Below are 13,672 nucleotides of genomic sequence, written 5' to 3' on the forward strand. Positions count from 1 at the left end.
CTGCAAGAGCAAGAGAGTTCCCACTGACATAAGCACTTTTTCTAATTTTGCCTTCCTTTGCATATTTGAACATCATGCCTGCTGTGTGTCAGTTTCCACTGATTGCCCTCGCTGGCCTCTCGAGGTGGACACGGAGCCAGCAGAGAGGGGAAACTTTTCAGCGTGTTTATTACAGACTGAGAGCCAAATCGGCCGGGCAGGCCTCGATTCCCACCTGTCGCTGTGCGGAGAGTCTCCCAGCGAGTCGAACGAGTCCCCGTACTGCAGCCCCGGCCGATGGGGATCAGAGTAACCACAGTGAGCAGCTCGCCGCGCCCGCGCTTCCATGCACGCAGGACTGCTGCATTTACTGGTCCCCACGGACGATGACATCATTCCCGGCGAGTCAGAGAGGAAACTTTCAGAACGTTCCAGGCTCCATGTCCGTTCCTCATGTCTGTCAAATAAAATAGGTGTTAACATACCCACACCCTGAAGTGTCCCCAAGATATATTTCTCTTTCTTTGTAGAAGCCGAAGAATGCCTTCGGAGAACAAAAGGAACCGTTTTACTGTTTCCGCAGGCGCAAGCGTTTTGGTATAATTCATGTGTGTTAAAACCACAGATTCTATTTCGTAATCTCCTGCCTTGTAGCTGATCTGACCAGTAGAAACTAATGGTGGTGATATTCCTGTACACTAAACAAGATGGGTTTATTTCAATGCTGCAAAAATATGTCAATAGTATTTTCTAGAAGTTGAAAAAACTTGTATCTGTTATGAACATTAAAAGCTTAACTCACAATTTTATTTTATTATTATCTAAAAAAAATATTCCTAATCAACTGAATTCACCAACCAAGTAAACAATTTTGTTTTATATTATCCTAAATCCCAACAAATTCATCACAGCTTTTAGGTTTTTTTTTGATCGTCACATAAATTTCAGACATCGATAACCGGAATATACACAAAAGTCATTCTTAAATGGTGAGTTCATGTATTTGGGGTGAAAAAGTTACCATAAATGGAAATCAGTCTTACATTGCTGTGGGTGAATTTTGGCCCACTCAACTAAACAATAGCTTGCTTCGATAAAAAATGACGATTTTCAAACAAGAATTGCCTGTTTACAGCTTGTTTAACTCAGGGTGGTGACTAGGCTAAAACCAAACCATCACTTAACTTGTTTTCTCCCTGTCCTGTCAGAAATTGAGTTGCTAGCGTGTGTTTTGGATCAATGTCCAGCATAATCCAAGAGCTTATTTTTTCCACCCTTGTTCAAGTTGATTTGGATGGAATTTGTTTCTATAATAAATTAGACAATCATTTCAATACTTGTATGAATACTTGTATACTATGCATTTTGCATGTTGGCAAATACTTTATCATTTTAATTATTTCATGAATGGCATGTTCCTGCATTGTCTATCTGTAGTGAAAACATAGGCAGATAAACAACTGGAAAACCTTTATTTGACTAAAACTAGCCAAAATCTCAACAAAGCGGGACGAGCCAAACAACTAACCAAACAGACTGAAAAACACAAAAACACTAACATCAAAGGAACATTCTGAAAAATGGAAATCTGTAAAGCATCCTCTGTTTTTCAGATTCAGACATCCTCTGAGTTGAGATGCTGGGAGAGCAGAGAAAAGAGTTTGACAGAAACAGCCAACGGGTGGAAAGATGATTTGAAGGAAACAGGTTGAGAGAACCCGAGGGAAACTGAGGACACCTAGTGATGATTACAGGCAACAAAACTCTCCAAAACTCTCTGGGACAAGAGATAAGGCTCTCACACAACAGAGACAGCCCAATAAGAAGAAACAAATCTGAAATAAAACCTAACCCTTAGTAGTCAGAAATACAGTGAGAATGAGTAGATTAGCAAAAATTAGTCACACAATCTAACCAAAGGATGAATTTTTGTTGAAGTACATCACATCAGTGCAAGGGGGTACAACATGACACACACAGCGTGACGCATAATGACTGCTTACCTTTGAGTTGATGAGTGGGCTCGTGTGGAAGAGTTGTGAGATCTGGAAGAGGCGTGACTGGCTGGGAATGATCGCTCTGTCGCGGGCCGTATGACTTGCTCAGTTGCAGGGACATTCTTTGATATGTACTGTAAAATTAGAATCAAACGATTAAGAAATGTAAAAGAGAGAAAACTTTTGATTCGATATGTTTATGTTCTCATAAAAACGTACATCCACCATAGGGATTTCCTCCGGGCCGGGTCCTGGGTGATTAGGTCCGTTAGCAAGGTTACGATTGGGATGTTCAGGACACATGTTCTGTCGCATATGATTGTGCATCTTCTTTCTTTGTTTCCTGTGGAACGATTTTGATCAATTTTTCTTTTAATGTTAAGCTTGCAATTTAACAAAAGAACTAGAATTAATTATGCATAAAACTGCATATTAGAGGGATCACATTATATTTTAAAGCTTATTTATATTAAATAAATAAAAATATATATATTTATAGTGACCTACTCATTGTTTTTCAAATCAGACTTGTTACTTTAAAAACACATTTTGGCAAAAAAAAAAAAAAAAATCCAGTCTTTACTTTCCTTTGCATTCTAGTCAGCTTAGTGCTAGATATTTTTTTTCTAGAAAACATTTTTCTCAATTTCTTTACACAAAATAGATATAACTATCTAAAATTATTTTCAGCTGTAAGCATGTGCATTACTGAAGAAAAAAAGTGATGATATATGCCCCTTAGAACATAAACTTAATCCTATGATAAGCTTTTATAATCTTTTCACTAAAATCCATTGGCTCAAATGACCACACATAAGTCACATTAACATGTCATCTGCAGGACTTACTTGGTTTTACAGTAGGCAACCACACACAGGATGCCTACCACCAACAGAGCCACACAAATACCCGTGATTGTCAGGACTCTTTTCTGGTAGAGTTCTTCTGCCTCTGTCAAAATTAAACCCACGAGACAACAGAGAGAAAAGACAGGAAACAATTAGCTTCACAAAGGAGGTGATCCTTCCCAAAGTACTTTCCAGATCTAAATTCTGTCGGATAAATCTTCATCCTCCCAGCAACACAAACACAATATGCTCTAAGCAGCAATAAAATCTAAGATGTCTAACATATATGTAGCAGTCCTAAACTTTACAGAACTATACATCTACTCAAGATTTCAGCAAGGAATGAAACATATTGTCACAACATTATAAAAACAAGTTAATTTAAAAGTTAAATATGATTATTTTGAAGAGTGATTTGTGTTTGAACAAAAAAAGAGCTCCAGTGCTGCGTGGCTGAGGCAGAAAATGCTGTGCTGACGGGATCTTTGATAAGTAATGTGATAGATTTCTCACATCCCCTCCCATAGGAGGCTCCGTCTTTCATTCACCGGCAGCCATGTTCGTCATCATGCCAATTTGTGAGAAGTTTATGGCACCATAAATAAAGTTAGTTTATCTGTAGGAGCAAAGTGGGGAATATTTCACGGTGCATGTCATCTTCTGATAATGACTTTACACAGAGGAAATAATACTGGTGTTTCTGCAATAACATAGTGTTCCTCTGTTCCAGTGCGTGAATGCACTTGTATAATTGCACGATGTCTGAAAGGATGCCTCTAGCCATTATTCTAAAATCTCACACTCTGAAGCTCTTTTATGGTAAAAAAAAAATAAAAAGTGTCAGAAGACAAAAGCCAACAATGAAAAAGAGACAGAAGCTGATAGAAAGGAAAGGGAAGGCTGTCAAACATTAAAATATCATGCATTAGAAAAGGGAGAATTTGAGCCAAGAACACACATATCATGATTCAGACTTCAACATTGCATTTCTGCACGGCTAACAACAGAGGATTGCAATAAAAGTAGAGGAGATCACATGTAAATCAAAAGTGAGACGAGGCATGTCAGAAAAAAAAAAAGATAGAGATGAAGGAAAAATGACTTGGACTGAAAACGGAGTCAAATCATCTGGTAGGGACAAACATGAGACATCATGCTTGTTATGAATGAAATTAAAATCCAAGCTTCTAAAAGGGAAAACTAACTATCGTGAGTATAAGGTGGAAACATCTGATCACATGTGCGGAGGGACGTATTGAATCCATGTTAATGATGCCGGCCGGAGGACGTGTGAGCTTGTCATTCGTATGAGTTATGATCACTAAAGATGTTGATTGGTTAATAAAAAAAGGGGGACGATGTGTTTTACAAATCAACAAGCATGTCACATTGACGGACATTGTGGGAGCTAGGCTAGGACTGAGAGTCAAAATGGATTGTTTCATACCCATAAATTCAATCCCAAGATGCTCTGCCATTGCAGAGGGTTGACAGATGGAAGGAGAAACAAGAACAAAAACAAGAAACAAGAGAGCAGATTAAGGTAGTGGCACCTCGGAGCATACATATACATAGTGGCGGATAAGTAACTTAACACAGCCAACTGAAACAACAAACATGTCAGAAATTGTGCAAGACAAGACAAAAGCATGCAGCACACACTTTAAACTAAACTCTACAACTCCACACAAGACAAATGAACAATGCTAATTTCACATTCATGATTGGGGCTCTCAGTTTAGGGAGGTGAAACGTGTTCTGGTAGCTGCATGTCTCAACCCAACATATAAAGTCTTTAACATTGTCACGACCACAAACCTTAATGTGTTTGATTGTGTTTTAAGGGATAAATCAACACAACGCTGAGAATAACTGTGAAGTTGGAGGAAAAGAAGACACCGTTTTGAGAATAGCGTCCCTCAGGATGGTGGTGCCACCGTCGTGTATTAACTCATTAACTCCTAACAGAATGAACCACTTTTTTTTTTTTTAAGTTTTAGTCTTAAACATCTTACTTTGCATGACTACTCTCCGAGGCACTGTTTGTCATACAACCAGTGAAAGCGGCACAGCTTTATATTTTTTTTTTTACAATTCCGTTCTGCAGAGACGTTTCAAGTTGTTACATAAACAAACTCTGTGAATGGGAATTGAATTTTGGTTGCATAGTAACCCTCATTGGTGCTGTTTGGGGAAAATATGTGTCATATGCAGAGATTACTTGTGCTTTTCACTGTTCTGCCGTGCAGAACTGCTACACTGTCAGCTCCCTGACACACCCATCACATGAACAGGCAAGTTAAAGGGCTGCTGTGAGAACAGGGGTTGCTTCAATACATCTGTACTCAATATTGGAATAATATCGTTGAATTATTGCTGGGCCTAAGCTTTCTGGCAGAGAAAGGCCATAGGGATGTTGCACCAACTAGCCGAGTCCATAACTCTGGCAACTCTGTTGGTTTGCTTGGGCTTAGGCGAGTCCCAGCTGTCCTTATGACAACATGCCTTATTAATTCAAGCCCTCACGGCCGAGAGGAAGAAACCATCCTCCTTCTCTGCTGTATCTCATGAGGAGAGATGCACCCTTTTATATGCCTTCATTTAGTGTACAATTAAGATGTTTTTACTGTGCTTTGGAAAAATGTCGTATCCAGTGAACTTTGTCTCATCTTCTCATGTTACAATCACAGACTTTAATGTAGCGTGTTTTATTGGGCTCTTATATGAAACACCCTCATTTTGATATGGAAGGAGCATGATGCATGGTTATCAGAAGCTTTTAGAGATACAAGTTTGAAAAATGCCCTTCCCAACTTTGCTTAAAATTGAAATTTTAACTTTTTTTTTTTTCTAAAACAGCTTCCACTCCACAATCACGTGCAAAGTTTGTGGCTACAATGCGACCAAACATGGAAGCGCTCAATAAGTGTGAATAAAATCACTTTATTAAGACTTATATCAACTCGCCTTTTATCTTTTGATCTCTCTTTATGCTGACAAGATGTTGTACAAGGAACAAAGCACAGAAAGGCTGGCCTGTCTCCATACGACTACACAGCAACAGGAAATAGACGCCGACCTTGACGCAGATGAACAGCTGCACCAAAGTGAGTGAGTGTCGGAAAAAACACAACAATACTTTGCCAAAAGACAAGTAATTTCACTGCAGTGCATTGCTGCTTAGTGTGAGGTTAAATTACTTGTAGTTAAGATGGAGGAGAGAGACAATGGGGGAGAGATGGGGTGTTTGCAATTCATTCGTTGCCAACACACAACAAACGGCATATGCGAGTTGAGTAACATGGACCGCAGAGACGGGTCTCTGTAATCAGCAGGCGGATTAACAAGAGCAGATGCACTCACTGCTATGTACTTTAAATTGAAACTGTATGATCTTGCAAACACACGATGACTGCACATATGCAATGGGATTAGCAGGAGGTCTTTTTTTTTTTTAACAGAAAGGAATCTTGTTTTCATCATTGTAGAAAATGTAAGAATGTTTTCTGTAGCTGTATGTTTTTGTAACAGTATTGCAGCATCACTTAACACTGTCGAATACTTTTGTGATACTGGAAGCACTTCAGCGGCTTTAAAGGCAGACAGACTGAAGGAGAAGCTCGTCTCCAGACTGTTTTCACAGGAAAATGCCTGGAGGCCAGGATCCATCCAGGAGAGTTCTCAGCAGCTCTTCCACCAATTTTGGGATAATCTTTCAGCTGATGGCTCTTTGCCAATGTCGCCATGTAGAGTTGAGATATTAAAATTCATCATTTCCAATGTATGCAACACCTTATGGTTTTTGCTCATGTGAAAATGTGTCATTTCCCCCTCCACTTCACACTTTTTCATCATTTCCTGTTGATTTATCACATAAAATTCCAAAAAAGTACATTGATGTTTGCAGATGTGACATGACAAAATGAAAAGAGTTGAATATCTTTGCAAGGCACTTTGTGCAATGGGGCTCTTCCAATTGTGAGTGCCATTTTGTTGCTTTTTTTCTAAAGTGCTGCATGTTAGCAGATACAACTCTCCCTCCCACCCCCAAACAATAACAACTAGCTGTATTTTTAATGATGGAGCCCTAACCTTTCATTTTCTCAGAATGGCTGTAATTGAGGAACTCAGCATGCGATCAACTGGCCTGAAAGTGAAACGAGCAGGGGCTTCTTGTCACAGCTTGAAGGGATGTGATGCTAGGCTTTCAGATGCATGCAGGCACAATTAGTCAAGAATTAAACAAGTATTGGGAAGTGTTCTGTCACGTTGGTTCATGTTGCATCTGACAATACAGCTAATTAAAACTGTAAATATAAAGGAATTCTGTGAGAGACATTCTGCAGTAGAGAAGTCGTGTGTTCCTCTTTCATTAGGCTGGAACACACTGAACATCAAATTTCACCTGCCTTTTCATTGACAGGTTTTGTTCAGATCTGGTTCCGCATTAATGGACTGTCTCAGGTAATATTGCCCAAGCTTGCATGTCTGCAACTGATTGCATAAAGAGGTGTGTTTTAGCATTTATCCTGCCGGTGTTGTTACATGCAGCTCATTATGTGCAAACAATTGTTTCAGGCAGCATCTAAAACAAGATCACTTCACTTCACAACAGGTTGCAGGCAAATCTACCACGGGAAAGCACATGCGAAGCTCTTTTGAGCTACAGGGGAAGCACATACACACACACACGCCAAATCACACGGTGACCAACCACAGAAACACGCTCTACTAATCTGTGCCAGCTTGTGAATGAGTCATCAAAGGAGACACAGATATAATTATTAGGTAAGAACAGGAAATGAGTGCAATCTCTCTACACCCAGCGTACATGCATCACACGAGGACAGTCTGACACAGAGACAGAAGAGACAAGTTGACATACGGTAGAAACTGGCCATAACGTAGGTTTGACAGCGATCACCAGTAAAGTCATTTGGACACCTGATGGGAAGAAAGCCAAAGGAACAGAGGGAGGAGATCAGTGAGGAAAATAAAAGGAAGAAAATAGAGGGACAGTGGAGTGAAAAGGAAGAGCATGTGTAAGAAAAAAAAGGGGAGAAATCGGGGGGAGGGGTGGGAGAAAGGGAGAGAGACACAGAATTAGAACAACAGCAAAACTATAGACAGCAAAAGCAGAGTGTTCCCCATGGACGAAACCACTGTGTGCATGGTGCTGTGCACAGCTCATTGTGAAGTTGACCTAAGAGGGAAGAAGAGAAGGAGAAAGAGCAAGACGGTCGGGGTGACAGGAGTCCACTGGAAGAATCCAGGGACAACTGCATCTCTGTTCTCAGCTGCTCATATCAAGTGGACATACTTTTATTAGGATAGGGCATGTACGACCGCAGGGGCTCGGTCTGCGAGCATCGACGACCGAAGTATCCGGGTGGACAACTGGGAAAGAGCAGACATGTGTTATGAAAAAAGAAAACACGGGGAGTGGGTGCATTTTTAAATTTCAAGGCATTCATTCGTGCAGCGTGACATGTCATGTATGGGGAAAAAAGATTGTATCCAGTTTTAAAGCCAGGCTTTTGAGACCTAAAAAGTGACATGATTTAAAAAAATAAAAATAAAAAAAATCATTCAAGAATTTTTTTCACATTTTTGATGGGACAATAAAATTAACATAAAACATAAAAGAAACTATTAGAAGAAAAGATGAATAAATAAGCAGCTGCTGGATTTTCTGTCATGTGTTGGTTGTGTTCTACATCCAACAAAAGTCTCCTAATTTTTACATTTGTTGTTTGAAGGCAAGAGATTGCAAAATAAATTGCAGCCCTGGCTAAAATTCCCCATAAACCTATAAGGCATTGTGGTCTGCTGGAACTAAGCTGAATTAAAGAACTGAGTTGCTCAATCAAAATACATTTTTGGCCAAAAATGAATTCAAAGACAGAGTTAAACTGACATATATATTAATGAATACATTAATAAAACCCAGTCAGTGGTGATGGACAGAGGCTTTTTTTTTTACAAGGAAACCAAAATGCCAAATTAAACTTTTTTTCCTGATAGTAACATTACCATGATCTGACTTTTTTTCATCACAAAAGCCCGACACATATAAAAGGGCCTACTAGAGCCTCTGCATATCAATAAAACAAACACAAAACTTTTACAAAATAATCAACAAATGGGTATTATTAAATAAAAGCTGATTTCTGATAGTCCCCCTTTTATCGCCATGCAAGTCTTCATCCATAAATCAACTGAAGGAAACCTGTGCAACAAAACTGAAAATAGATTAATGAGGTCTTCCTTTGAAAAGCCTCTTGGAATCCCAGTAGCTGTGCTCACAACCTGCAAATGTGAGAGTTTTATTATTGTAACAACAAATCAGACAAAAGTAAACTCTAAATTTTTCACTGGAATTTGTGAAAACATAGATGCTTCCTAATATTGGACTGTTTATTTTACATGGTTTATGGTGATAGCATGTAGCTTAATGTTTTTGTTACTGAAGACAGACTATCTCCAGGATCAAGGGTGTTGACCATACTTCCTCATTATAGTCCCATTAGGATAAGAGTGGGCCTTTCAAAGGGCCACCAACGTTTTACCGACAAGTAACACAAGACTGGCTAATCCAAGAAATCTTTGCTGAAAGTTAAAAAAAAACAAAAAAAACCCTGATGAGTAATTAAGAAAAAATTAGAAGAGAAAACAGGGTTCTGGGATGGGACCAAAACCAAACTTGTTACATGCAGAACGAAATAAGCAAATTAGCATAGGTTTGGACTTGTCTGGAAGGATCTGCTGTTTGCAGATATTTCAGTCCCAGAGTGAGGTAGAAATATTTTTTTGTACTTACTTATTATGTAATTTGTAATACTTATTTTTTTTGTTCTAATAGATTTTAAGCATATTTTAGAAGAAAAAGCAAGACAAGGTTGACAGCACAGATGTGTTAATTTGTGTCCAGCTCACTGTAATGAACTGAACCTAAAAGTAAAACCTTCTGTGTCACATTTATAGATTACAAATATAGCCATATCCCTTAAGCATAAATGTGGCATGAGGCTGCCACCTAAATGTTTCACAACTTGATACTGGAACTGTCTGCTGTGCTGATCTTCATTATGCTGTCTGTTCACTAATGCATAGCTGGATTTATACTAAAATTAAACTTAACATATTTGGACATGTGTTTACTTAAGATGTCATTTTTGAAGGCAACTGATTGCTCTACTTAGGGCTGTCAGAGTAAAAGGGGATAAATACAAATGATAGCTACACTTTTCAAAAATTTAATTTTAAAACTCTCTGAAAACCATTTATCCATTTCCTTCCACTTTGTAATTATGCAGTAATTTGTGTTAACCTGTCACAAAATGTAAAAAAAAGTTTTGCCAGCAATTGTATGATCAACTCCTGTTAGCAAAATCTGACTATCTTTGTTTCCCACTGCATAAAAGTATCTAATATAAAAGAAAATCATCATGTTTAACAGTTAAAAATATTCTTGTTGATTCTGTTTGTGTTTTACTTTCTTTGTAATCCTGTTTATTTTTCCTGTTTATATTTGATTACACATAAATATATTTAGTTTATTAATTAACCTCACTTTTTCAAAACTTGTACATCAACGAGAAGCAGATGGGTGTGAAACACAGACTTGTTGTCTACATGATTGTTTAGCCTCTCAGTTATAACCAAAGAGAAACCTGGTCGGTGTCGAGTGAAATGGCAGTGGGACAACAAATTGCTGCAGGCCTTCCCCGCATTATCCAACGTTTCTGGACCTATGCCCTGGCCGTGAATGAATTAGCTGCAGCGGCTGGATTATTGCCGCCTCTGATTTGTACACAGCCTATCAAACTTTGGTTGCAGCCGTGTCCTCGCTGGTTGTTTAGACGTACTTTCTCTGGCCGACTTGGCAGCAGAGCCTTGCTAATATTTCGACTTTACATCAAAACCACTGACAGACTTGTGTGACAGTTTGTGTTCCCAGAAAAATCTGCATGGTAACGCCTGGCAACCTTTGGAGGGAGATTAGTTTGTTTTCTGATATTAGTTTCTACTTTATAAAGTCAAACTAGCAATATCATATTCACTAACTGTTTTTGTTTTTCATCAAAATTTGGAACGGTTTGCATTGTTCTTTCAATAATCTAACCTGAAGCAAAGATGTATAATTTTTCTCGGATTTTAAACATGCAACTCACATTGGATTGTATATTGTTTTCATTTAACCAGTTCATAAACTAGAAGTAATAAAAATCTGCATTTTTTCCAAGTAAAACACAGTGCCTTGCTAGAATCATTTCAGAGTTTGTCACTTTACAACCACAAGCCTTTGTGTTGTTTTTTTAAATTTATTTTATGTGGTAAACCAATATATTGTATACAGTACGGAATATTGTATATTGTATACTGTACAATATACAGTAATGGAGAAGTGGAAGTAAAATTGCATCATTTTTTACTTGAAAATCTGAAAATAAGAAGCATGCATTTGCATTGAGCCACATTACGCAAATATAGCTAAACTAAAACCTAAATTAAAATCACAGGCTTGACAGCAAAACTTCATCATAGAATTAGCAAATAGTTTTGGAGTGGTTTTTTATAGGTACTGTAACAGATTAGAAGATATCAAGCCAAGGTTAACCAACTCTGAACCTGAAATTAGAAATGTATTAAAGTTTAGAGAAAACATTTGAGGATCACCCGAATGAGTAAACAGCTGCTCAAAAATAAAAATGTCTGATGAAAACAAATAGAAAACTCGTTGTTTATGTTCTCCTACACACCATCCTTACTAATGTTTCTTGACTGTAAGCATCAGACAAACTCAAATCTAAACGTCAGAGGGAGAGAAAAATGGTTGTTTCTTAGAAAACGTCAACCCGTTTTCCACTTAAAAAGCAATGATACAGAGTTAAACACATCCTTGCACACTGGCCTTGATCCCTTCTGTCAAATGTAAGCAATGATTGTATTTATCTCATTGGAGGCCTCGAACAGGCATAAATATTTGCTCACTACTAAACCAGTGACTCATGACATTTTGAAAGGGCTTTTAATGTGCAGCCCTTCTCTACACTAAACAAAACTTAAAAGAGTAAGCACACCGCCTCACTTCATTATTAGCGTTAAAATACACAACAGGTGGCAGATTAGAGGAACTGAGTTTTTCCCCCTCCCCCACTTGATGTGTAACTACTGCTGCTGAAAGAAAACTGCAGCATAATGATGAAAACAATTTTTAATATGGTGCTAGAACGTTATTACACAGCAAAACATCTTGTAAAGATCAAACTCTGACAATAAAAACGGGGAATCCCAATATCACCAGGACGAAAACTCACTTGCAGGAAATCTTATTTATACCAGGAATGAAGTAACAGTCGCCGCCATTCACACAGAAGGTCTTCTCTGTGTCATTGCATCTTCGGGCATGGCCTGAGCCTGGAGATAGCGTTGTGGTTACTAGAAAAAAAAAAAAAAAAGAACGAAAAGAAACAAAAGACAACATTAAGACATTTTCACATACATGCCCAGACCTCAACAGATATTGTCAAAACTTGTAAAGATGTGCAAAACGTCAGGCAGTGCAGACACCATGATGGGACTTGAACATTGAAGAGTTCTTTACAAAATAATAGCGTATTTTCTGCAAGAAATACATGTGATAAATCTCACAAGTACAAAGTTAAATAAGAACTAAGTTAAATAAGAACTAAGCATGGCCATTTATCATAGTTTTTGTCCATATTTTGACCATAAATAATAATCTTTAAACATTTAGATGAAAAATATTTCTGTTTATTTAACAAGAAACCCCACACATGGTGGCAAAGATGTGAGAAAAGTCTTTAACCTTTGTCACATTGTATTTATGTCCTAGGGAAACTTTGCATGAATTAATAATTATAAAGTTTTTCAAAACTTGAGATTAGGTCTCAAGTTTTCAAGACCTGAAATCAGGTCTGCTTTGAAGAAAGATAGCTCCCCAAGTCTACTGAATACCACGGTCTCAACCAAATCACTGCCTCTCATTTCCACAGCATTCAGATCAGTACATTGCACCACTACATAGTCCAACAAAGACCTCCACAAAACTTATCATCTGACCTGCATGTGGAAGGGGAATGATGGAAAAAGCTTTTGAAACTCAGACAGCAACACCCTTCAAACTCAGATTTGCCCTTGCTGTATTCCAAGTCCCGGTCAAAGATGTCTTGATACATTTTACTGGGTTCTTCAAAAATAATCCTATCTATGAATAATTGCTTCCCCAAGTCTTGTTGGTTCATTGATGAAGAAAAAACTCCCATCTGGCAGCAAGATAACCAACCTTTTCATCCAAAATGTGTGTAGACGTCATGGTATCTCCCAATCGGAAAAGTTATGCTTAGTTCAGGTTTCCATCCAAGAAATAATGGTGAAAATGAACAACTCAGTCAGGAAATGGAAGTCACATTTAGGTTCGTAACCAATTCTAATCCTTATTCACGGGGTCCACGTTTACCGGTGATCGAACATGCACATAAATCCCATGCCAACGTACATATAATTCACCAGCATATGGACTGAAAGATGTGGAACTAAACTACTTCACCCCTCCAAGGAATCACTAAACAAAACTAACAAGCATAAAAGAACTCCAGGCCCAAAATACTAGCTTGGCCAAAAGGCATGGTTTTCTGCAAAAGACTTCCCCTTTAAGTGCTTTTATAAGATATTCAAGGTGCCTTAATAAAATCCAACGTCAGTCCCACTGCTGTCTATTTCCTTTTTTCCAAACCTAAGCGCACGACCTTCTGTTTGTCCAAAATCAAGCAGAGATGACTCCATGATCACCAGCTGCACCATCTGGATCTTCCGAGCCACCAA

General features: G+C 38.3%; 1 protein-coding gene and 1 long non-coding RNA gene across 8 annotated transcripts in view; one reads left to right on the forward strand and one right to left on the reverse strand.

The window, feature by feature from the left end:
* The window catches only part of nrg2a (neuregulin 2a), an 84,143-nt gene that overhangs the window by 4,786 nt on the left and 65,685 nt on the right, over positions 1-13,672 (reverse strand). For 3 of the 6 annotated variants that reach the window (XM_028031100.1, XM_028031097.1, XM_028031094.1), the window contains 7 exons: positions 12,145-12,265; positions 7,710-7,768; positions 4,272-4,295; positions 2,825-2,927; positions 2,196-2,319; positions 1,983-2,110; positions 215-436 (listed from right to left, as the gene is read on the reverse strand). In XM_028031100.1, the coding sequence (XP_027886901.1) occupies positions 215-436; positions 1,983-2,110; positions 2,196-2,319; positions 2,825-2,927; positions 4,272-4,295; positions 7,710-7,768; positions 12,145-12,265 (781 nt within the window). Of the gene's footprint in view, positions 1-214; positions 437-1,982; positions 2,111-2,195; positions 2,320-2,824; positions 2,928-4,271; positions 4,296-7,709; positions 7,769-8,144; positions 8,222-12,144; positions 12,266-13,672 lie in introns of all 6 variants that reach the window. The other 3 variants (XM_028031098.1, XM_028031099.1, XM_028031095.1) reach the window with 2 other exon arrangements.
* On the forward strand, positions 4,315-6,604 carry LOC114152932 (uncharacterized). 2 transcript variants are annotated; one of them, XR_003597243.1, is made up of 2 exons: positions 4,315-5,935; positions 6,404-6,604. It is a non-coding gene; the product is annotated as an uncharacterized LOC114152932 (long non-coding RNA). The 2 variants fall into 2 exon arrangements; XR_003597242.1 differs by having other exon boundaries at positions 4,315-5,931.

The sequence above is a fragment of the Xiphophorus couchianus genome, chromosome 11 (assembly GCF_001444195.1).
Source record: "Xiphophorus couchianus chromosome 11, X_couchianus-1.0, whole genome shotgun sequence".
In the NCBI taxonomy this organism is placed as follows: domain Eukaryota; kingdom Metazoa; phylum Chordata; class Actinopteri; order Cyprinodontiformes; family Poeciliidae; genus Xiphophorus; species Xiphophorus couchianus.